This window comes from Mustela erminea, chromosome 14, assembly GCF_009829155.1.
Source record: "Mustela erminea isolate mMusErm1 chromosome 14, mMusErm1.Pri, whole genome shotgun sequence".
NCBI classification, from domain to species: domain Eukaryota; kingdom Metazoa; phylum Chordata; class Mammalia; order Carnivora; family Mustelidae; genus Mustela; species Mustela erminea.
In genome coordinates, this window is record NC_045627.1 from 21,985,497 (window position 1) to 22,012,218 (window position 26,722).

At 38.5% G+C, this 26,722-nt stretch overlaps 1 protein-coding gene across 1 annotated transcript in view; it reads right to left on the reverse strand.

Annotated features, from left to right (window-relative positions):
* PCDH15 (protocadherin related 15) overlaps positions 1-26,722 on the reverse strand; it is a 1,723,534-nt gene that overhangs the window by 259,787 nt on the left and 1,437,025 nt on the right. The window contains exons 20-21 of the mRNA XM_032313059.1: positions 22,410-22,503; positions 12,507-12,635 (exon numbers count right to left, since the gene is read on the reverse strand). Of these exons, the coding sequence (XP_032168950.1) occupies positions 12,507-12,635; positions 22,410-22,503 (223 nt within the window). The remainder of the gene's footprint in view (positions 1-12,506; positions 12,636-22,409; positions 22,504-26,722) is intronic.

Consider the following 26,722-nt stretch of genomic DNA (forward strand, 5'->3'; position numbering starts at 1 on the left):
AAGACTCCACTCCAAAACTGCTAGAACTTATACAGGAATTCAGTAAAGTGTCAGGATATAAAATCAATGCACAGAAATCAGTTGCATTTCTCTACACCAACAGCAAGACAGAAGAAAGAGAAATTAAGGAGTCCATCCCATTTACAATTGCACGCAAAACCATAAGATACCTAGGAATAAACCTAACCAAAGAGGCACAGAATCTATACTCAGAAAACTATAAAGTACTCATGAAAGAAATTGAGGAAGACTCAAAGAAATGGAAAAATGTTCCATGCTCCTGGATTGGAAGAATAAATGTTGTGAAAATGTCTATGCTACCTAAAGCAATCTACACATTTAATGCAATTCCTATCAAAGTAGCATCCATCTTTTTCAAAGAAATGGAACAAACAATTCTAAAATTTATATGGAACCAGAAAAGACCTCGAATAGCTAAAGGAATATTGAAAAAGAAAGCCAATGTTGGTGGCATCACAATTCCGGACTTCAAGCTCTATTACAAAGCTGTCATCATCAAGACAGCATGGTACTGGCACAAAAACAGACACATAGATCAATGGAACGGAATAGAGAGCCCAGAAATAGACCCTCAACTCTACAGTCAACTAATCTTTGACAAAGCAGGAAAGAATGTCCAATGGAAAAAAGACAGCCTCTTCAATAAATGGTGCTGGGAAAATTGGACAGCCACATGCAGAAAAATGAAATTGGACCATTTCCTTACACCACACACAAAAATAGACTCAAAATGGATGAAGGACCTCAATGTGCAAAAGGAATCCATCAAAATCCTTGAGGAGAACACAGGCCGCAACCTCTTCGACCTCAGCCGCAGCAACATCTTCCTAGGAACAACGCCAAAGGCAAGGGAAGCAAGGGCAAAAATGAACTATTGGGATTTCATCAAGATCAAAAGCTTTTGCACAGCAAAGGAAACAGTTAACAAAATCAAAAGACAACTGACAGAATGGGAGAAGATATTTGCAAACGACTTATCAGATAAAGGACTAGTGTCCCGAATCTATAAAGAACTTAGCAAACTCAACACCCAAAGAACAAATAATCCAATCAAGAAATGGGCAGAGGACATGAACAGACATTTCTGCAAAGAAGACATCCAGATGGCCAACAGACACATGAAAAAGTGCTCCATATCACTCGGCATCAGGGAAATATAAATCAAAACCACAATGAGATATCACCTCACACCAGTTAGAATGGCTAAAATAAACAAGTCAGGAAATGACAGATGCTGGCAGGGATGCGGAGAAAGGGGAACCCTCCTACACTGTTGGTGGGAATGCAAACTGGTGCAGCCACTCTGGAAAACAGCATTTCAAAATGTTGAAAATAGAACTGCCCTATGACCCAGCAATTGCACTATTGGGTATTTACCCTAAAGATACAAACGTAGTGATCCAAAGGGGCACGTGCACCCGAATGTTTATAGCAGCAATGTCCACAATAGCCAAACTATGGAAAGAACCTAGATGTCCATCAACAGATGAATGGATCAAGAAGATGTGGTATATATACACAATGGAATACTATGCAGCCATCTAAAGAAATGAAATCTTGCCATTTGCGACAACATGGATGGAACTAGAGCGTATCATGCTTAGCGAAATAAGTCAAGCAGAGAAAGACAACTATCATATGATCTCCCTGATATGAGGAAGTGGTGATGCAACATGGGGGCTTAAGTGGGTAGGAGAAGAATAAATGAAACAAGATGGGATTGGGAGGGAGACAAACCATAAGTGACTCTTAATCTCACAAAACAAACTGAGGGTTGCTGGGGGGAGGGGGTTTGGGAGAAGGGGGTGGGATTATGGACACTGGGGAGGGTATGTGCTTTGGTGAGTGCTGTGAAGTGTGTAAACCTGGTGATTCACAGACCTGTACCCCTGGGGATAAAAATATATGTTTTTAAAAAATAAAAAATTTAATTAAAAAAAATGATATCTAGGAACACCTGGGTGGCTCAGTCGGTTAAATGTCTGACTCTTGATTTCAGTTCAGGTCATAATCTCAGGGTTCTGAGACTGAGTCCCACGTTAGGTGGACAGCATAGAGCTGCTTGAGATTCTCTTTCTCCTTCTCCCCTTGCCTCTCTCCACCCTGCTTGTGCACTCTCTCTCTCTGTCCTAAATAAATACATAAATGAGTACTTTATGTATCAAAAGACACCTTTAAAAAACTGAAATCCAAGCTCCAGAGTTTGAAAAGATGTTTGAAATACATGTAACAAGGAGTTAGTCATAGCTTGAGTATATAAAGAAGTACCACAGATGAAAATGAACAGTCAAGAAGAAAATCAACGGCAACCCAGCAGATCAATGGATAGGAAATTTTAAAAGGTACTTTGGAAAAAAAAAAAAATAAAAATAACAAGGGAACATATGAAAAGATAGTCACTCATTAGGAAAATGCTTATTGAGACTATAAAGTGGGACCACTAAAACCATCCCAGATTGGCTCAAATTAGAAAGCCTGACACACCAAAAATGCACATGGGGACAATCATTAACTCAGGGAATCATCACAGTCACTATGGGAAACAATTTGGGATGTTCAGTCTAGTTAAATGTGCTCATATTCTCAACAGAGAAATTCTAGCACGTGTGCATCAGGAAACATAAAATATTCACAACATCATTGACTATAACAGCCTCAAACTGGAAGCCTCTCCAGTCTTCATCAATAGAAAGAATATAGCGGCAATTGCACTGCAATTGCAATTTACCTTAAAGATAGAGATGTAGTGAAAAGAAGGGTGATATGTGCCCCAATGTTCATAGCAGCAATGTCTACAATAGCCTAGCTGGTGGAAGGAGCTGAGATGACCTTCAACAGATAAATGGATAAAGAAGATGTGGTCCATATATACAATGCAATATTACTCAGCCATCAGAAATGATGAATACCCAACTTTTGCATCAACATGGATGGGACTGGAGGAAATCATGCTGAGTAAAACGACTCAAGCTGAGAAAGTCAATTATCATATGGTTTCACTTACTTGTGGAACATAAGGAATAGCAAGGAGGACATTAGGAGAAAGGAGGGAAAAATGAAGAGGGGGGATCAGAGAGGGAGAGGAACCATGAGAGAGTACAGACTCCAGGAAACAAACTGAGGGTTTTAGAAGGGAGAGGGGTGGGGGATAGGTTAGCCTGGTGACGGGTATTAAGGAGGGTATGTATTGCATGGAGCACCGGGTGTTATATGTAAACAATGAATCATGGAATGCTGTATCAAAAACTAATGATGTACTGTATAGTGACTAACATTGCACAATAAAAAAAAAAAAAGAATGTGAAAATGAATTGTAGGGCAACCACATACCATAAATAAAATACACCAGCAAACAGGTAGAAAGTTGACTCTAAAAAGATAAAGGTGAGTAAAAGAAGGTGGGTAGTAGAGCATACATAGTCTATAACTCTGTTTATAGACAATTTAAAAAAGACATAACTAAACTGTGCTGTTTATGGATGCTTACAGTGTAGGCTGATCTACAGTACAAAGCAAGAAATGAACCATGTGGTTACCTGACAGTGGAGGAGAGTCTCACCGGGCAGGAGCATGCATGCATGGGCTCTCCTGGATGGTTATATATCCAGTATGTGTACCATATGCACCTGCACATGTGTTTACTTGAATTATTTTTTATTCATTTATTTGTCAGAGAGACAGAGAGAGAGAGAGAGCACACGCACAAGCAGGGGGACCAGCAGGCAGAGGGAGAAGCTGGCTCCCTGCTGATCAAGGATCCTCATGCAGGACTCTGTCCCAGGACCCCAGGATCATGACCCGAGCTGAAGGCAGACAACCGAGTGAGCCACCTAGGTGCCCCCATAGGTTTACTTTATAGTAATTTGCGCATATATGTTTAGATCACTTTCTACCTATTCCCCATTTTTCTTAAAGTTTAAAGGACAAGATTTGGTCTTAATAAAAAGCTTCAGAAACAGTTGGAATCCTTCTTGTAAAACCAAAAGCTGATTTGCCAAGCTTCCTCCTGAGTTAGGCAGTAAAGTCGGTGTAAGTAATTGTAGGGAGCTATAACATTTGTAGAGAAGGATAACTGAATCCAACTAGAGTGAATAGGCCATGAATTTTCATCAGTCTATAAAACAGAAGTGCAATTTGTATAAAGCTGGATCTCATAAATAAGTAATGGAGCATTAGAAGGCAAAGCTGGATGAATGGAGCACGGGTTTGTGAGGCAAAAATAGTCCGTATTTCTTCTTAGACAAATATTAAATAATTAGAATGGAGTATCTATTGTAAAGAGGTGGGTAGAAAATACAGCTCCAAGAGTGTGGCCCAACAGGTTGGTAGCGTATCTGTCAGAGGATTCCTGCATGTAAATCATCTTAGACCGAGATGTTTCCCTGTCTCCAGGTGGTAAAGATTTTGCCCTGTCCTGATTAGAAATTTCACTTGTTCTTTGCATTAATACTGCGGTTTTTTTTTTCCCTTTAAAGATTTTATGTTTTTTTGTTTGTTTGTTTGTTTGTTTGTTTTTGACAGAGAGAGACAGCGAGAGAGGGAACACAAGCAGGGGAAGTGGGAGAGGAAGAACCCGCTCAGCAGGGAGCCCAATGTGGGACTCTATCCCAGAACCTCGGAATCATGACCTGAGCCGAAGGTAGACGCTTAAGTGACTGAGCCACCCAGGTGCCCCAACACTGCTTTTTAAATGACCATTTTAAATGAATCTCCTATCCTACATGCTGAAATTCCAAAACTAGACTGATACCCAATAACAAAACTTTGTGAAGACGATTTATTTGTGGGTATGTTAACATCTATTACAGCTCTTCTCTTTGTACAATGTATCTGAATCTTCACTGAAAAAAATGCACTTTTAGATAATTTTAATCCATTAGGTCTAGTTTAATTCAGCATCTTCTAAAAGTCAAATATTTTGGCTGAATAGTAGGTTTATCAGATCAATATGACACAGTCTCTGCTTCTAAGAAATTGGGGTAAATAGATAACTTCAGTATGTTTTGTAAGTACTACCAAAAATGTATACTAACATAACACAATAAAAAATAAATAGTATTATTAATAAAAAAAGGTGCACAGTATAAATGGAACCATGCGTATGGGTCACTTAGGAAACAGAAAAGTTCAGGTAGGGTTTTCTGGAAGAGATTATGTTTGGCCATAATTTCAAAGATCAGCACTCTAGATAAAGGATGGAAAAAGAAGAAATCAAGGCTGGAATACAAGCAAAGGCACAGGGACTCCGGAGTAGTACTGAGAACCTGTCTTGGTAGCTACAAGCAGGTTAGAACAGACTCAGGGAAAGCTAGGGAAGCCTTTTTTGCTGCATGGAGAGATGTTTTCCTGTAGCTGAACACTTGGTTAGAGAAGAGCATTCCAGCAAGTATGCTGAGGATAATTAGGAGGTGTGCAGACTAGTGTTGGGATAATCAATTAAGTGAAAAAAATAGCAGTCAAGCAAACTATAAAGATACACTTTAATGTAGTGTGTCCTTGATGCATAGCAGAAAAATAAAATAAACCTGTGATTAAAAGAATAAAAAAAGACATTGTGACATTAGCTCAGGTGAGAAACAGAGCTGGACTGTGCTTGTCTAGAGGAAGAAGGAAGGAATCTGAGAACAGGGAGAGCCATGTAAAGTTATCAGATGGACCAGATGTGGACAGTGAGGTAGAAAGAAGAGATGCAAGGCTTCCCAGCATCTGGCTTGTAACAGAGTGACCGAGAAGCAGAATTCAGGGCAGAGAGCCCCATCTGAAGAAGCTGAAGATAAGGGTTGAGTGTTATGCATGTTGAATATGTTAGCTGGGGAGGAAACGTCTGTCACCTTGATCGTGGTGACAATAACAAGAGTATCCATATGTCCTAAATCAAACTCAACTGAATTGCATACATGAGTCACGTGTAGTTTTCTGAATGCCAGTGATACCTCAATGAAACTAGAAAAAAGAGTATTACTATACAGTATTAAAAGAGAAGGTTTAAGAAGCAAACAGATCTAGGGATAGGTAGAAAGAATCAGATGTGCATAAACATACGGAGACCAGGACCAAACAGGTTGTAGGGTCTCAAGAAGGGGAAAAAGACCCACTTCAATGGCAACGGTGAAGTTATTCAGATAAAGATGACATTCAGTGGTAAGGAGGGGACCGTGATCATTCATCCCACATCTGGGATTATGCAACTGTGAATATTTACACAAGCACACAAACACAGGCACACACACACGTGTATTTATCATGATGGCTCACAGTAAGACTATAAACTGCTCTAAGGGTAGGCCTTAAGTAAACACCTCAAAAATACATGCACAACCTGTTCTAACTCATTTACCAACTTCTCATTATCTCAAGGATCACCAAGCTTCAAACATATTCACAAGCCGCAAATAAACCTCCATTATAAATATTGTTAGGTAGCAGCCTTAAAATCCATGTCACTGACTTTTCAAATTGTGTGGGATTCCTTGAGTTGACTGAGTACAGGGTTTGCATTGCATAGCATGACTTGACGAGAGAACCCATAACATTTCCCACTTGTGGCCCACTTAAAAAAGAAGTATGATAGTTTTAGGCACTGCTGAATGCCAGACTGAGCTACAAAAAGTAAATAAAACACCATAAAGCTCCCACCTTCATTTCATTTTTAGAGCCCCACACAGGGAGATGACAAGGACATTCATCAGAGACATGCCACTGAGGTTCAGATTTATTTTCCCTAATATTCAATTGTATATTTGGAGGAAATACCAATTTATTATTTAAATGAAAAGCATCCCTACCCTTCTCAATGTTGAAGTTCACTAATGATTTTAAAACCACTCTAAGGGTTTAGACTGAATCACAACCCTTTTACAGCGGCTGGCATTTACCATACAGACCTCATGTTGGGAATACATTTCTGTTTCAGGTTAAATAAATTCAGCCTCTTTTGTTTTAGAACCGGAAGAACATTTTGTTGACTCAGGGCTCTATTTCTGTTACTTAGAGCTAAAAGAAGTCAGGTCGGCGTAAGATTTTCTACAAGGCATTGACGGGAAGTTGGCCGGGAAGCGGGTCACTCTATATCATATACACCACTAAGAACCTGGTTTAAACAGAAGAGACAGTGTTATTTCCAAGCAAGCCTTCTGTGCATTTGTGTGGGCTTTCAGGCCCAGGGCTACTCTGAAAAACAGAAAGAATGAACTTAAGGAGAATTGTGGGTCCTAAGGAACCCTCCCTGAGATGCTGCTAGGAGGCCAGAGAGCTAGAGGAAGCTCCAAGTTTCCCCCTCCCCTCAATATCCACTCACCCAGAATATTTACTGAAGAACTCCTGGGCCATCCAGGGCCAAAGTGAAAACAGCTTCTCATCTTCCTCATGCTAAATTCTGTTGGACAACTACAAAGAAGTTCTCCTTGGGACGCCTTGATGAAGACAGGGCTTATAGAACAGACTTCTCCCCGGCCTGCTGCCCCTTTTATCTCCTCCTCACTCCCCATCCAGACTCGGGGTAGAATCCATCAGACATTAGTCGAGAAAATGAATGAAAGTGGCATGCACCATCCTGAGTGGGCTGTCACGATTCTCCACTTCTGCTGACCCAGTGTTGCTGGTGGGACCAAAGTGGTCCGCCTGACTCACACATCAGAATGACCCACTGTTAGCCTGTCCTTCTGATTTAGGAAGAAAGAGGGTCTGGGAGACACATCTAAGCAGTTTGGCAAACTTTAAGAAAAAAAATGAGAGCACAAACACAGAGGAAAGGCAGAGGCAGAGGGAGAAGAAGGCTTCCCACTGAGCAGGGAGCCCAACACAGGGCTCGATCCCAAGACCCTGAGACCGTGACCTGAGTCAAAGGCAGATGCTTAATCGACTGAGCCACCCAGGTGCCCACCCAGCTTCTTTACCCTCAGCTGTTTACCTTACCAATAACACATGCATACATAAATTGTTTATATATGTAGGCATGTGGATAAATATTCTGTATTCTGTAACATCTCTCTTACTTTCTCTTTCTCTTCCCCTCCCACCAAGTCTTCTGCTGCTTATCTGCACACTCCAGGATCTGGGAGGAGTGGAGATTTTCTGTAGCAGGTATGAGGCCTCTTATATCTGAGACCCACCTGGGGATGAACTGTTGGCCTGCTTGTGTCCCAGAGTCAGGATATACTTACTGATCCTCTAGACACTGCCTCCTGCGATGACATGCTGGAAAGGGTATTGGATAAGACTTTATTTGGACATGCCATGTCACCCAGTTACCAAGTCTTTCTACCAGCAGCTGTATCATTAGGCCTCCCTGGGCTTCCTCATCAGAACTCAACATGATTCTCATCAATTTTCCAGAACGCCTCTGAACCAGTCCTCCATGACTGTCAAACTGTTCTCAAATTGCCTCTTATTTATTTATTATTTTTAGGTAACCCCATTTTCTTTCTTAAATTTTTTTTTCTTTTTTATGTTATGTTAGTCACCATACAGTACATCGTTACTTTTTGTTGTTTAAGTTCAACTCTGTCCTCTATCCTATCTGCCTGGTATTTTTCTTCTCTTTCTTTCTTTCTCCACTCCCCCCAACCTAGAATTTCACTAATTTGTCAAGAGACTGCAGATGAATACATTTTCCCATGAACCTTGACACAGCTGCCTTAGTCCTCTGTGGCATTCCTCATCCTTTAGGAAATCATCAGGATGACACATTGGACACTTGATGTAGAGAGGGAGTCTGTTCTATGTGTATCTACATACTTTCTTCTCTCCCCAACAATACTGCTGCTGCATATGCTCTGAGAATTATGCAAATGATTTCCAAAGCTAAGTGTGGTATATCATACTTGTGTGTTGTGAGTTCTACTTTCAGAAATTACTGGCTGGTAGGTTTTTTTTTTATTAATATGCTGATAAAATTCTTTGCTCTGCATAATCCATAAATACTGCTTCAGAAGTATTCCCTATTTAATAAAGTTTGATACCACAACACTACCTTAACACATAAAAAGTAAATAAATTTTTCTTCAGCTTTTGCATGCAAATATTGGATTATGCATGCTAAAACATCATTAGAACAAAACCCCCTTCAGTTGGTAGCTCAAATTCAGTGCAATAACTAACCATATGTATCTTGGTTTTAAATTGTCTTAATAGTTTTTTGGTGACAATTAAAAATAAATTTTATAAGCAGAGCATGAGTCATTTAGTGAAATTAATGTATTATATAATTATCATTAGTTAGCAACAGGAGACCATTATGATGCATCAAAATTCCATTCTCAGAACATTAGAACTTCTTGGAACTGAGCAGAATCAGTAGGCTGCACCTGCTTGGCACGTTTCTGTGTTCCTTTGTACTTTCAAACTCATTTTAGTTTTTTGTGAGAGCATGTTATTGCCTAAAGACCAGGACAATTACTGCTTTGTCAAATTATGAATGCTAAAGTTTATATCTCAATTTTTAATGCTGAAATAAACTACAGAGGCCATTTCTCATCTAATTTAAGAATTAGGAGATGAGAAACCAACTTAACGCTGTAAATCCTTCATAGACAAAGAACCACTAGGAAAAGTAACCATAATGAGAAAGGAGAAATAAAAATTACCAATAATTATCATTATGTTACTATCTCCTTACATATTATTAATTATATATTCCATATGGGTTTTATCTCTCTGCTAAGTAAATAAAGAGAAATGGAAAAGATAATTTTCCTAAATGATTTCAATACCTGTTTATTTTATCTGAGTAGTTGGTAGTTCTGACTAAATATATTTTTCAGTTCTCTAGTGGCAACTAGAATGGCAACTGTAATGGTATTTTTTTTAAGGTTTTTTATTTATTTGAGAGAGAGAGCACAAATGTGGGGAAGGGCAGAGGCAGAGGGAGAAGCAGGCTTCCCATTGAGCAGGGAACCCAACACAGGGCTCAACCCCAAGACCCTGAGACCATGACCTGAGCCAAAGGCAGATGCTTAATAAACTGAGACACCCAGGCAACCCAATATTTAACATCACTATGATTAAACGATTGTAATAGCTTATGTCTCTATGTCTGGGCTCTTATAATTACCTTCTGATCCAGCTTTCTGGATGTAGTATCTCCCATTATAGTCTATTCAAGACTAATCTTTATAAAAAAATCTAGTGATACTATACCTCAAACCCTCCAGGGGCCCCCCTGCCAACATTTTTGCCAATATGCACAGAGAAATGTTCACAACTTGGCACATGTAATATGGCATGTCCTATGCTCTGTGTCTGTGTTTTTATTCATGCAATCACATTAGACCGCTTCCAACTCCTCCTAATTTTCTTCTCATCAATGTTCATCCTTCATGAGCCAAATTCATCACCATCCCCTTTTCTGTGTTTTCTGCACATGCCAATCATTTTACCACCTTGTTTGCCTAGTGTAATAGACTGTCAGTGCCCTATGTGTGGCCCTTGGAATATGTATACTTTCTGGCTGATTTCTGTCTGCTGGTGTCTACAGTCTGACCCAATGCCCTTGTATCCAAACGGCAGAGAGCTGGCTGCTTGCTTGCCCTGGAGGCAGGAAGTACCAACAACGCCCTCCTCCACAGCATTGGTGACCAAGAACTCTCAGGATTTCGTGCATGAATTTGCCAGTCCCATCACATCTCAGGATCAATAATTCTGGGACATATGTTTGGAGAATTTCCTAGATTTGCCCTTGGAATTGAGCTCCAGTGTTCCTAATGACTGGTTTAATAGTTGCCCCTTTATTAGCAGCTGTCTTTTCCCTGCATTGCTTCCTACTTGCCTGTGAGTATCACTTGAACTTCTCAAAAATGATTTCTACCTCAATCTTTTGTCTACAGGTCTTTTCTTATAGAGTACACAGTAAAAGCTAGTACAATCTTTTGTCTACAGGTCTTTTCTTATAGAGTCCACAGTCAAAGCTGGAAGTACTAATACACAGGCTTCTGGAGCTGGATGGCTTGCTGGCTACATGGTATCAAGACCCCGTGGTTTGTTACAGTAGCACAAGGACTAGTCCTCTCCCCTGTGGTGAGCTGGGGCTGTATCAAGGCATGAAGGAATGTACACATTATGCAATCTCTCCAGGATTTGAGAGGCAGAGTGACAGGGATGATGAGTATGGCTATGGAGTTGTTGTCGAGTATAGTCAGAGCTAAGGGAAAAAACTGATGAGCTCACGCTGCCCAGTCAAAATCTCAGGGATTGGTATGAAAGGCAGAAGGTCTATGCCTTTAACAACATTTAGAGAAGTTCTTTTCTTCTGCAGCCACAGAGGAAACTGGACTGAACACCAGATCTTTTTCTGACTGGAAGAGCATTTGGCTTGTAGAGAAGGCTTGCTTCAAGGCACCAGCAAAATTCCTATTCAGGTCTCAAAGCTTTAGGGGCACCTGGGTGCTCAGTGGGTTAAAGCCTCTTCCTTCAGCTCAGGTCATGATCCCAGGGTCCTGGAATCGAGCCCCTCATCGGGCTCTCTGCTCAGCAGGAAGCCTGCTTCCTCCTCTCTCTGCCTGCTTCTCTTCCTACTTGTGATCTGTCTGTCAAATAAATAAATGAAAAAATCTTAAAAAAAAAAAAGACTCAAGGCTTTAACAGGGAAAAGGTGGGATCCTGAAGTCTGGACTCACACCTGGGTGACCCACTCCTTGTGAGACAATGGTTCTTTCTTTGCCTGTGGCTCACACAGATGCCTCCTCTCAGGTAGATACTGTGAAATATGTGTGACTTCCTCAAAATTTGCTCTCAGCTTATGGCTTCTAAACCATCAACCACGTTCAAGACCAAGTATGGCCCAACTGAGGATATACTGCTTCTAGAAGAAAAATGGGATTATTCTTCAAAGGAAGTACAGAAACCAGCTGATACATCCAGTGTTAGAATCAGGTTAGACAAGAGGTGTTAGAGCAAGAGGTACACAAGCGCAAGAGGTGCTTATAGATCCAGTGTTAGAATCAGTGTTAGACAAGAGGTGTGTGTGTGTGTGAAATGTGGGTGCAAAGCAATGTTAAATGGATGTTTATCCAACCAGATGAATTTGCCTCTAAACATCCATATTCTGATACGGATTCATATTACGAATTCTTACTAAATAGTATAGCTAATTACATATTTCTCTATAGATACCTTATTATAACTCCAGAAAATAAAAATATATACTAAATAAGAGAAGAGTACTCTCCAATGAATCAATGTTTAAATCACCCAAGGTTCACAAAATGTAAATCGACATGCTTAATAAGTGAAGTCAAATGGACATGAGATTTATGAAAAACAAGAACACAATCTTGAAGAGCATCCAGCACTGTGACTGAGAATGAATGCACTTTACTGCTGTTTTGCCTTATACCCAAGTGATCTCACTCACCAATTCCCTTCAACAATTCTGATGACCCACTGCACATTACATCTGCTGAATCTCCTTTCAAAATTAAAATGTGAGGAATGTACTCAACTAAAAAACACATTTCATACACATATATACACATGTATATTCCACTTACCCGCACTTGACCCACAAAGGCATTGGCTTCTTCCTCCACCACAGACAGATTTCTAGGCAGATAGGGATCGAACACCGGTGCATTGTCATTGACATCTGTCACCACCACATTCACGGTAGCCGTCGAGGTCTTAAAGGAAAAAAATAGGACTAAATGTGAGAGGAGTTATTTCAATGTTGATGTCAGCTCATCCATTATGTTGGCGTTTGTCTGTCTGAAACAGAGTGAGACCTTGCCTCACTCCAACTAAAACCCAAGGCATTTCATTGGTATCCTTACTCCTTAGCTTTCCAAAAAAAAAAAAAAAAAAGTTTGCAATACTCAGCTCAAACACACACACACACACACACACACACACACACACACACACAAAACAGATGGAGAAAGCAAATGATGATATTACAGGGCAAAAATCTTCTTGAAAATGACAAGTATTTCCTGGAGGCTTATTTCAAGAAAGTGATTTTTACCTTTATCTTGTTCACATTTTATGGGTGGCAAGCTTTTGTTTATATACACATGTACCTCTTTTTCTCTGAAATGTAACATTTTTGTAGTTTATAGCACTTACATTTCACAATGTTTAAAAATAAAAATGGAAGCTTATCAAAGAGCACAGTGCATCAAATGGGTATTCTCAGGTGAGTCAAAGCTATCAGAAAATACTACATTCATCATTTTCTGGGCTCACCTCTACACCAAGAGTTTGAGCCCCATATATCACTGGTTAAGTTATTATCTTGTGATCACAGAGCCTGAGGAAGTGGTAAGCAGGTTCACCTATGTGCTTCCAGGTTCAAAGGTCAACCATTGGCCTGCTGCAACAAGAGTCTATTATGTAGTTCTACTAAGCTCCTGCACAATCAAGGAACATCTTCAGATGTGAATCAAGCTGGAAACTGCTCTTTCAATCAAAGCCTGAGAAGCTGCACCTGTTGCACACCCAGCTCTATGCTAGTGTGGGGCATATTTCATAATATATAGGGGCGCCTGGGTGGCTCAGTGGGTTAAGTCTCTGCTTTCGGCTCAGGTCATGATCTCAGGGTCCTGGGATCAAGCCCCACACTGGGCTCTCTGCTCAGCGGGGAGCCTATTTCCCCTCTTTCTCTGCCTGCCTCTCTGCCTACTTGTGATCTCTCTCTCTCTCTGTCAAATAAATAAATAAAATCTTTAAAAATATATATATAATATATATTTTTATATATTTTATATGTTTAATATATTTTCCACATTTTTTCCAACAAGGCTACATTGCTTTTATAACAACAACAAAAACACAGTTGAACAAATGCTATTTCTCTAAAAGTTGTCTGAGTTAAAACCAGGAAAATGATGTTTTTACAGGATCAGTAGTTCTCAATTTGCCTGAGGGTGAAAAAGACATTAAAATTGATAGCCAGGGTGAAAATCTAAGAGTAGACACACTAGAGTGTGTTGACTTCCTTCAGATTGTCTCACCCTCTTTATGCCCACCCACCTGTTCTTATTTCCCTGTCAATCAATAAATAGGTTCTCATCCTATTCTTTACAAATCCCATTCTTGACCCTATAGTGTGTGATGTTTTCAGACTGTATTGATCTTTAGTCAAAGACTATGGACTGTCGCTGAGTAAGGCAGAAGAGAGCTGGATCACCAAGAAATCGGAAAAGCTCAACAAGTCCACCGTTTTTGTGCTAATGGGGGCTAAAATTCATGTATAGATGTATTTCTCTACATCTTAGTAATTGTATATGCATGAGGAATATCCATGTCTCTTTTGATCCAAGTATTAAGAACTAAGAACGCACGGAATAATTTCCAGCCTACGTATTTCTTGAAAAGTAATCTAAAGACCATTTGCATCAGAATCACTCGGCTAATCATTACAAATGCCCAGGCTAGAGGTTAGACCTATTGACTCTATTCATTTCAATCTATCGAAATAGTGGCAGATTAGTTAGTTGTAAAGCACAATCATGTAACTTTTTTTGATAGGTTCGCAAAGATGGTGACAATACTCCAATATGGATCTGGGCCCTATAGGATGTTTATGTACCAAGGACAGTTTTTCAGCTGGTTAATGTTGAATACTTAAGATATCAGATCGGGTCATTTTAAGGGAATTAGATAAAAAGAACAGTATGTCAGCCAACAAATGTTCCCAATTAATTTTACAAATCAATTTACATGATGCCAATTAAATAAAAAAGATAAGTTATCAAACTAATAAACCTGATTAGTGCAAAGCTACCTTTTTCCCATTAAGGGAATTTGTCTTACTGCCTATTTTCTCAAATGCTGTATCAAATTACAATTCTAGGAGCTGGAAGTACTTGCAGTACTATATACCATAAATTATCATTTTTGGGGTTATTACTTATTTTAATTATAACATGCCATAGATTTTATTTTGTTTTAAGTCATGGATAAATCCTCACAAAATGTATTAAATACTCAACAATGCAAGCAGATATTTCTGTTGTAGCAGACCATTTGAATACACATTTATTTTCATAAACTACTTTAGCCTTGAAATAAAGACATTAATATGATACCATTGGTTTGATATAGTTTAAAAATGAGAGATACAAAGTCAAAGTAAAAAAAAAAAACACAAGCATATGTACAATAATCTACACAAACCATTTTTTTTTTATCCATGAGAACTTTAAAAAAATATTTTATGATCTTCCTTAATTTTATATTCTGGACTTAATTGAATCTATCAAGTTAATTTCTTAAATTTAAAAACCTGGTTTAAAGGGCACCTGGGTGGCTCAGTGAGTTAAGCTTCTGCCTTCAGCTCAGGTCATGATCTCAGGGTCCTGGGACTGAGCCCCTCAGTTGGCTCTCTGCTCAACAGGGAGCCTGCATCCCCCTCTCTCTGCCTGCCTTTCTGTCTACTTGTGATCTCTCTCTCTGTCAATTAAACAAGTAAAATCTTTAAAAAAAAATTACCCTAGTTTAATAGAAGATATTTAGGGTGTTCAAAATATATTCATTATCTAGTTACTGAAGATAGAATTATTATGACTTTCCATTGATATATATCTAAATGAAACTGTCTCCTCATAAGCAAATAGAAAAAAAGTATATTATATGCTATATAATTGGGAAACAAAGGATGGAATGATGTACTCTCTTGATGTACTCTCTCATTGTGGAAATGTATCCATAGACATATATATACTCAAAGACCTTTAAAGTTTTTCTATAAACATGCATGAAACTAATGTTTATTAGCATGTTTAATTCCTTTCAATAAAAATGGAGAGTTTGGAGTCTGGAACAATGAAGTTGTGTTGTTTAGGATCTGACCATTTTTGTTTCTATCCAATAGGATAAGGAAAATACATATATCCTGTAATCTTTTTTCTTTTTGGTCAATATTAATCCAAAACATTTTTATCCATAGCTAAAAATCATCCCGTGGCTACAACATCAAAAGCCAAGCCAGCCTGACCCAGATCATAGAGTTTCTTTGATGGCATGGACAGGCTGCCCTTCCTAGTACCAGGGAGGCTGGCATGGGAGGCTTCTTCCCCTTCTGAGAATGAAAGAATATAGAATGTCTTCCAGAAAAGCAGAAAGGGGGGGATGCCTTCCTACTCTGGATTATGGGGAAGAGAAGGGGAGGCAGAGAGAAGACAAGGAGATGGGATGCAAAGGTCTTCCTCCTCATCCCCTCTCCCCTGCTACTCTGGGTCACATCTACAGACAGGAAGCATTGGGGAAGCACTTTGGGGAAAGTGGTGATAGGTCTTGAGAAAGTAAGAGAACTTTTGGTGAAACAGTGGCTGACCCTTGTGAAGCATGGAAGCCTCCAGAGAACTTGCACAGCAGTCACATTTTATAGGACATGGCAGGGAATGCGCAGCAGTGGCAGAGACAAGGGGCAAAGAGAGAAGCTGTTCCTTTGTGTGTGGCTCAGGAATTCTAGGGGCTGAGAGATCACTCTGTGAGCAAAGGACCCTGATGGCCACAGTCAAGTGGACATCCACAAAGGCAGCAACATATGCACCAGATACTCAAAGGAGTCACTAGGGGACTGGAGAGAATCAAAAAGCCAGCACTGAGGGGCCAAACCAGACACACCATGCAAACAGAGACGGACAGAGGGAGAGCGTTGGAGCTGCATGCCCTCCTTAAGCATCAAGAAATAGTAAGCACACCAGGTACCTGTATGATTTTAGGATAAGGTCAGGCTAGAAAGGAAGAACAGCTTCACTGGTGAGTGCATGTCTACCTTGAAAAGAGTGGTTAAAAGAGAAGAGGCTAGGATGTTGTTTCAAGCAAGTTAAGTGTGACCTGACCCAGCCCAGGGACTCGTTACTATCTAGGCAGCAGAGTAAACTCATGAAGATCAGATTAGGTATTAAAAAAAAGGAGATTAAAAAAAAAGATTTTAATTCCATGCATATCTAGGCGCAGTGCGAGGAGACTATATACTTTATAAATATCTATATTGTAATATAAATATAGTTTATTATATTACATATGAAAATAATAGAAACTAGTAGAACAGCGTAGATTATCTCAAAACTAAAAAAAAAAAAAAAAATCAAACTTCTGGAAGATTTACTTCAGAAAACACTAAAATATCAGTATTTTATTCCCAACAAATGAGAAATACGAGATCTATGCTTTTCAAAGAGAATGAACAAGTAGCTCATTCTCTTTTAAAATTTTAAAATTACATGGTCAATTTTTTGATATAAGAGTATACACCAAATAAAACCACTGCAATTTTGTTTTTGTTTTTTCAGAAACTACCGGGATAGATAGATAGATGCATCATTACTCTATTCTAAAATTTTATTAAACAAGCTATCTTGAAATTCAATTATTTGGATTTCACACACAATTCTTCTCATATATATATTTTTTCCTTTTGCTAATGTTTCCTATAGTTTGACAAGTAGTTACTAATGTTCAGCTTCTGGATTCTAAATGTTTTATTTTTTTAAGATTTTATTTTGACAGATTACAAGTAGGCAGAGAGGCAGACAGAGTGAGAGGGGGAAGCAGTCTCCTCGCCAGTAAAGAGCCCGATGTGGGGCTCGATCCCAGGACCCTGAGAACATGACCCGAGCCGAAGGCAAAGGCTTAACCCTCGGAGCCACCCAGGTGCCCCTAAATGTTTTTTTATATTGTAACTTTTAAAAGACATTCATGTGGGTGCCTGGGTGGCTCAATCGTTAAGCATCTGCCTTTGGCTCAGATCATGTGACTAGGAGTCTTGGGATCAAGCCCAGGGCAGGGGTGGTGTCCCTGCTCAGTTGGGAGTCTGCTTCTTCCTCTCCCTCTGTCGGCCTCTCTGACTGTGTTTTCTCTCTCTCTGTCCGTTAACTAACTAACTAAGTAAATAAAAATCTTTAAAAATGAAATAAAAGACATTCGGGCAATAACTTGGTTCAAGGCCCAAGCATAGATGCTAAGCCTCCTGCTGATCTGAAATTGTAAGACACCACCAGTATTCACGGTGAACGCCATAATCAAGGAACTCAAGCTAGGAATTCTGGAAAATTTTACAGAGAGCAGAAATCATGATATAATCAAATTATATCAAGAAAATAGTGTATCAAGAGCAAATTATATCAAGAGCAAAAACAATATTGCAGAACTCATGAAAATCTGGTCAGAAATATCCACACTACAGAACAACTTGGTATTTTGAATAGGAATGGTTCCCCATTGGGAAATAACAAGTGATAAACTTGTTAAAAAAAAAAAAACAAAAACAAAAAAAAGAAAAAAATCCTGACTTCTATTTGCATATTTAGATTTTTCACTGTGATTTGAGTATGTGTATATTTTTGCTGTGCTGCTGTTTCATCGACAACTGCAACCCACAAAGCCCTCCTTACTAGTCATCTTCCAGTCCGTGTGGATAAATGCCAGGTGTGGTCTCTGGTAGAGTTCTAGTTCAGGTAGTAAAAGGGGCCCATGTGTCCGGCATTTATCCTTACCCTCCGCTCTTTGCAAAGCGGAGCAGATGCCTAGAATTATATTAGTCATCATAAACCCGTTAGATAAGGAGAATGGAGATGAAAGCAAACACACGATAAATGGCAGAGCGGGTAGGAGACAGCAGGAGCCCTGCGGGAGCACTTTTCTGTCCACCACTACGTTTCTTTACATGAGACAAACAAACCCTGCTTTGGTTAAGCCCCTGCTGTTTCGCTTCCTCTTACAGCAAACTTCCTAAAGGCTGTTGCTACCACTGCGTGTTGAAGGAGTTAAGAGAACATCATCCCAAAATATGCCACTTTGCTATACTGACTCTTTTGAGTGAAAGGCACTGGAAAAGAGCAAATACAGGAAAACATTCAGTTATATTAAATGTTTTCATATTATTAATGTATTAATACATTATATTAATTTTATATTTTAATATTAATTATTAGAATATTAAATTCCCATGTGGAAGATGACTCCCTGTATCAGAAGGAAGGTATCATTTTTATTATCAACAAGCACAAGAGGTTGAGATGGAGAGAATTCTATATAAGCAGACCATATTATTTCACACCTCCTTTTAGCCTCCTGACACCTGCCTATCTCCCTGTCACCTACTTTGAAAGCAAGTGGGTTTTGACAATTCTTTGGGTCTTCATTTCCTTATGGGGGCTAAAACATCATGTAGAACTTATATAAATTTATATGCTTTCTTCTGTTAATCTGTCTTTGTCACTTTAATTTTCAGACCTAACCAAGGACCTTAAGAGGGTCGAGGAAATCTTCTTCTTCCCTGTTGATCAAATTATACCCATGAATATAATAAGGTTTGCCCAGATTTTCCAATAAAAATTTCCAATAAAACACATTTTTAGCTCAGATTGGTTGCACTTAGTTTAGAAGTAAATAATGTAACAAAGAAGCTTCTGAAAAGAAGTTGCGTGTACATTCCTCCAAAAAATGCATTTGGGAGTCATCCTAGATGCTATTATTATAAATAAGGTAAAATGTAGTTGTTTAAAAAGCATATGATACATAAAAATTCTGAAGTCTATTTCAGCTAAAATGTGAAAATACTGGAATAAAACATGGCAGAAGCTTTCTCAAGGGATTTTCAACTCATAGATTTGCAAGGAATTCCAAGTAAGTGCAAATAACTACTAAAATCTAGAAAGTATGAGTTTATCTGTATTCATGATAGCTGAAGAAATCTAAATATTCATAATAATGAGATATTTACCTACAATTGTATAGGTTTTCTCTGCTACTACTGATAAAGTTGATTCAGAGAAGAGAAAAAAGGCAAAAGGATACCAATAACATTCTTTGAACTTTGTCTACAAACATATTGGCAATGCGCAGTAGAACATTCTCTCTCTTCTCCCCTAACCACATTTTGGTGGTGGCGGGGGAGGTGGTTTTCCATGATGAAACTATCAAATTATATGTTTGCCGTCTGTTTTACACAAATTGCTGGTAATGATTTCAATTTAATATATCAACCTGGGGTCTGTGTTCATTAAATATCTTTCTTCCAAACCATAATCATTAAGGTTAAAAGGTTAATTTTACCATAACTCTAGAAAGGATATAAGTTTAAATGTGTAGATAAGAAAAGTGCATTACAATGTAGCACTGTAGCGATTGTGTTATCACTTTCTCCTGCAGGAACCCATGATATGTGCCCACAGAGAAGTCCATCCCTAAAATTATGTAAATAAAGGGATTAGCTAGAGAAGCTTTTATTTAAAATCAAAGTGTTCCTTTCTCTACTGATATCCTCAAAACAAATTTTGAAGATAAAACACATTTACTTAAGAGGGTCAGAATTTTAAAGCTGAACGAGACCTTACTGATCCTAAGAATGAAAACACAGGGGCTGTGGGGGGTGGGGGAGATGGGTGCAAGGGCCAGAAATGTTAAGTGATCCCTGCCCAAGGGGACTGAGATACCCAAGTAAGTAACTGGAAAAAAAAATGCTCTAGAAGAAATTAACCCGGGCTTTCTTCTGTTTTTGATGTGGGTGAACCCATAATTCATACACTGAGATTATGTCAGATATCTCAATATACTACTTTCCCCCATCTGTTCTTTTGTCTAAGAAATTACTGTTAAGGCCAGATTTAAAGGGTCCTACCGAAACCACTGTCATTAATATCTTATTTGTAATGTGACATCTTCCAAGGCTGTGTATTATGTTTTTTTTTTTTAATCCTAGTAATTTTTTTTCTATGCTAATGACTGACCTGAATGCCACTCATTTATTTTAATTCACACTAATGACACTCCTTCCTCCATACTGAATAATGCCTCCTCCTCCTCAGGACCCCCTCATTATCGCCTAGATAAGTTGCCAGTTAATCTTGAACATGTCAAAGTCTTTCATTTTCTTCTTGAGAGTCGCATTGACTTCCTTACATAGATCTGAAACAGGCACACTCTTCATCAAGGATGCTGCATATATAAAATCAATCTTGGTTTTATTTTTCTTCACACATCTAACTACATTCCACCGGCCCCACTATTTACCAAGATAGTTCTGTATATTTAATGTTTTACATGTAACTGTTTTACCTAATCTTTGAACAATGGTAAATGAATTATAATGGGAAGATTTATCAATAATTAATTATCTTTATTTACTTTTCTAACTTTTAATTAAAGTAATAAAAATGTCTGGGTAGCAAGGCTATATGTTTTGTTTTATTTTTTAAGATTTTATTTATTTATTTGGGAGAGAAAGAGCATGAGTATGGTCAGAGTGAGAAACAGATTCTCAACTGAGCAAGGAGCCCAACACCGGGCTTGATCTCAGGACCCTGGGATCATGACCTGAGCCAAAGGCAGACATTTAACCGACTGAGCCACCCTAGTGCCTCAGTTTATATGTTTTTATAATGGTAAGATTTTCTGAGCAATTCTCCTCAAATATATGCCCTCAATCATTTCTTTTCTTCTTCTTCATCTTTTTTTTTTTTTTAAGATTTTTAAAATTTATTTGACAGAGATCACAAGTAGACAGAGAGGCAGGCAGAGAGAAAGGAAGGGAAGCAGGCTCCCTGTTGAACAGAGAGCCCAATGTGGAGCTTGATCCCAGGACCCTGTGACCATGACCTGAGCTGTAGGCAGAAGCTTTAACCCACTGAGCCACCCAGGCGCCCCTAATCATTTCTATCATAGAAATCAAACAAGTCATTGCAAGTCATTGGGAGCCATGTTGCTATTTTAATTGGGTGAGCCTTGCCTAGATGCTTAAATGAATTTGAAATTATTTCCAGAGAAGAGTGAGTTGGTCCATAGCCATTTGACTAAAGAAAAAACTACTTTGTGTCATAGAAATGGTAAAACAAAACAAACAACAAAACAACAACAACAACAAAACATTCTAAGGATCTGTTACCAATAATTGAAATGTTATAATGTTAAAAAATTATTATAAGAGATATTATTATAAGAGATAAATTACCTTTATCCTCTCTAGAATTATGGGTCCATTTAAACAACTTCCATCACCAAGGATTAGTCAGGATCCTGAGTGCTCCTTACAACTTGTGGAATCAATCGACTTGGCTTCATAAGTGCTTCACAATATCTATCTACACTCTGCCACCCCCCACCCCCCACCCCCCGCCAATAAAGTGACATTAAAGGGACTAGGTTCCAAAAGAGTCAGACTGCCAGGAGACATTTCAGAGTGTTGTGCCGATAATCACCACGGAATGCGTTTTAGACCGTTAGATTTCATTTTCCCCATCAGTTGGGTAAGAATGCCAATTCCAAGTATGTATTCTATCAGGTCAAAAATTCCCACCACCCCGACCGACTCAGAGTACAGGTTCAACTACGAAAAGTGCACTCTCCCAGTGTTAAGGAGCTGCTCCGGGTGAAAAGAAATTAATTTCCGGAGCATCAGACTACAAGGGCTCTGTTCTTACCACCCGTTGTCCCCCAGGCTGAGTACTCACCCCATCGGGCCTGCCGTCCGAAGCAGTGACGATCAGAATGTAGCGATCGGTGCTCTCCCTGTCCAGGGCTTTCCCTAAGGTTAGAATCCCAGTACTAGTGACAGAGAAAACAAACAGACAGATAAGACACACAAAGATCTTATGTCACAGGGAGGCTTCCTTCCCATCTGGAACTACTTTCCACTGGTTTTTCCCTTTCAGCAAATATAACCTGAATATTTAAGATGCGTAATTCTAAGATTCATGTTGAAAATTGAAAAAAGCTTTTAAGGCTGTTGGGCTTCTTAGCAACAGTGAACAATTGCCAAACTGAAAGAGATAATTGAGCTGATTCTCCAGCCCACAGGAGAAAAATAAAACTATGCTTAATTCTGGGAAGAAAGATATCAATCTTGTTTATGATTATTTCAAAGGTGGAAGACTCCAATAATCTTTAGTAGCTTCATAATCCTTTGAATCAAGGAATGGTTTCTTAGAATTAATATATATTGTCATTCCCATTCATTGTCACATATACTGCCATGCTGGAAATGCAAACATCTGAATCCCATCTTTTATAAACACTAACAATTAACATCTATTTTTTTCTTCTTTCCTAGTTTCCAAACAATTGAGGCTCATCGGAGAAAATTAGAAAATATGCAGTGGAATATTAAAACTCTCACAGATATTGGGATTATTTTTGTGACATTTCTTTTATTCTCTATAATAACCATCTCTGAACATATTATATTGTTTCCCAAAGAAGAATTATACTGTGTGTTTTATATTCTATTTAAGAAAAGAGAATTTTATGAGCATTCACTAATTTTATAGTTTATGAAAACAAACTTTTCTCGGATATACTAACAATTTCATCATTTTGTTATTCTTTTGAACTTTAGATGTTTCTTAATTTTATTTATTATGTATAATGGGAGATGAACAGCCTTTGGACAAATTCTCATAATTTGAATATTTTAATACTACTTCTTTCCCTTTCACTGTTTAAAATAAATGCTGCTAAGTATTTAAGATTGTCTTCTGCAATGTCTAAAAAAATTGTCTAAATTTTTTGTGACAGTTTGGTCACTTATAATGCTCTCTAAAACAAGTTCCACATTTATGTCTTAGATATTACCACCTGATATCCTACCTGACATTTTAATAAAGTCCTAACAAACATCTATTGTGGTGGACAGGTTATATTAATATAATAAAACATTAAAACATTTATTCAAGGATGAAAATAATCTTTTTTGATTGATACAACACTTTCACATTTTTTTTTAAAGATTTTATTTATTTATTTTTCAGAGAGAGAGCGAGAGCGAGCACAGGCAGACAGAGTGGCAGGCAGAGTCAGAGGGAGAAGCAGGCTCCCCGTGGAGCAAGGAGCCCGATGTGGGACTCGATCCCAGGACGCTGGGATCATGACCTGAGCCGAAGGCAGCTGCTTAACCAACTGAGCCACCCAGGCGTCCCAACACTTTCACATTTTAATATAAGTGCTTTTATTGTTACAGTGGAATTTAAGCCGTTCACATCACACATGGTAGTTGGGTAAAGAGACTCAACATCAATGAATCAAAGTTGGAGTCACAGCTACTCTGTTTTATTGTGTTGCTGTTGATCAATAGACTTTGAAGTTCTGAACATATGGTAGAACTATGGAAACTTGGAAAACTAACTCTACAACTTGTATATTTTTAAATGTTTTGTCAAAATAACTGAAAACCAGTTCCCAGAGTAGTTCATAACAATTGCTTTGGAATAATTTCCCACACTGCAGATGGTTCAGATAATCTCATTCTAAAATGACTTCAAGAGAAAAGTAGGACATGTGTTACTTCTGAGACTTATTCACAAGCTACTTAAGAAACAGGAGACCTTGAAAACCCATCCAATGAAAGAAAAAAAGAAAACTGAGTTATTGCTCTCCATTTTTTCCTATCAGTTTATGATTCAAATCTTTATATTCTTCTTTATACATTAAACTAGAAAATCTCTATAAAGACATATAGTATTCCCATTTAGAGCCATATTATATACAAACAGCTAGTTTTTATTGGTCTGGTTATTATCATGGAGAGAGTTCTTTGCTTGAGAGGATGTGTGCCTCATGCCCCAGAGCAGCAGGCAGTTAGACAGGATATTTGGGAGATTAAGAAGGAGAAAAGGATAAGGTAGAATTTTTTGGTACTTATAATAGACTAGTTGATGGGTACACACAAGCGTGTCTTCCTGAAATTCTGGAACTAACTAGCAAAGGTAAGTCTTCCTATCAACTGGCTGGAAGATAGAGCAGGATACACTGAGCTACATTTAGGAATGCAGGTAATCTCATGAGGCCACATAATAAAGATACAAAAGGGTCATTTCTGGTAAAACATCAACAATGGTGCTACTTAAATTTTGCATGACTGAAAATCTATTTCACAGGAGCAACATCAGTGGTCTTGAAGATGGCCGTCAGCATTCCCAGTGTGACACTCTGGTCCCTGTTTCTGGAGGGAGCAGAACTATCCTGATTCACAAAGAGTTGTGTTTCCTGGTTTACAGTTTGCCTGAAGGAATAATGCATGCTGCTTGTCTTTATTTTGCCTAATTCAGAACTCACTGGAGGCAGAAAAGTAAGGGGTTTTTCTGGAAGACATTAAAAGGCAAGAAACAGCCTGCAGTCACCTTGGGCAAAAAAAAAAAAAAAAAAAAAAAAAAATACACACACACACACACACACACACACACACACACACGGCTGGGGTGTACAATAGAGCTCTGGAAGGTGGGAGGAAAAGATGGGTAGAGAGCTTCTTGGGAAACTGAGATATTTAAGAGCACCCATGTAATGTAAGCTTGGGAATGGAACAGAATTGAGAGTCCAGAGATAAACCTATACATCTGGGCCAACTGATTTTTCAACAAGGATGCCAGATCACTCAACAGGGAAAGAATTGTCTCAAAAAATGGTGCTGGGGCAACTGGAGATCTCCACATGAAAGAATGAAGTTGGGCCATTTTATTACCCCATATATAGAAATTAGGTCAAAATGGGTCAACAATAAATACTGAAACCATGAAACCCTTAGACAAAAACTTGAGAATAAATCTTCATTATCTTAGATTCAAAAATGGATTCTTAGATGTGACCGTGAGAGCATGAGAAGCAAAAGAAAAAATAGGTATACTGGACTTCACCAAAATTAAAAATTTTTGCTATCATAAAGTGGGAGAAAATCCCTAGAAAATGAGAGAAAACTCTTGCAAATCATATATGTGATAAGAATCTGGCTTCCCAAATGTATAAAGGATACTTACAACTCTACAACAGAAGTACAAATGACCCAATTAAAATTAGTCAAAGGAACTGAACAGCTATTTCTCCAAAGAAGATGCAAACATGACAAACAAGTACATGAAAATATTCTCTTCAGGGAAATAAAAATCAAAATGACAGTGAAATACCACTTCACACACACTACGATGGATATAATTAACAAAAACGAAACAAATGGGAAAATAACATGTTGACAAAGATATAAAGGAACTGGAACACTTGTGCTGGTGGGAATAGAAAATGTTCTAGCCACCGTGGGAAACAGTTTGGCAGTTCCTCAGAAACTAAACATAAAATTACAGTATGACCCAGCAACTCCAATTCTGAGAATATACTCAAAAGAACTGAAAACAGATTCTTTTTTTATAATTTTTTTTTAAAGATTTTATTTATTTGACAGAGAGAGATCACAAGTAGGCAGAGAGGCAGGCAGAGAGAGAGAGAATGAGAGAGGGAAGCAGGCTCCCTGCTGAGCAGAGAGTTCAATGCGGGACTCGATCTCAGGACCCTGAGATCATGACCTGAGCCGAAGGCAGCGGCTTAACCCACTGAGCCACCCAGGCGCCCCTGAAAACAGATTCTTAAATACACGTACATATGTGTCCATAGTAGCAATACTGGCAATAGTCAAGGCATAGAAAACCAGTCCAAATGTCCATCCATGTATGAAATGGATAAAAAAAATGTATATACACACACTGAGATATTACACATGTATGAAAAGGAACAGAGTACTGTTATATGCTTCAACATGGTTGAACTTTAAAACATTAGGCTAAGTGAAAGAAGCCAGACACAACAAGTCACATGTTATATTCTTCCTTTTATATGAAATATCCAGAAGAGATCAATCCACAGAGATAGGACATAAATTGGTGGTTGTTGGGATGAGGGGAGGGGCCAGTCAGGAGGAGATGTTTGTTGGGTCCAGTTTCCTTTTGACTGATAAAGATATTCTGGAACTAGATACAAGTGGTCATTGCACAACACTGAGTCT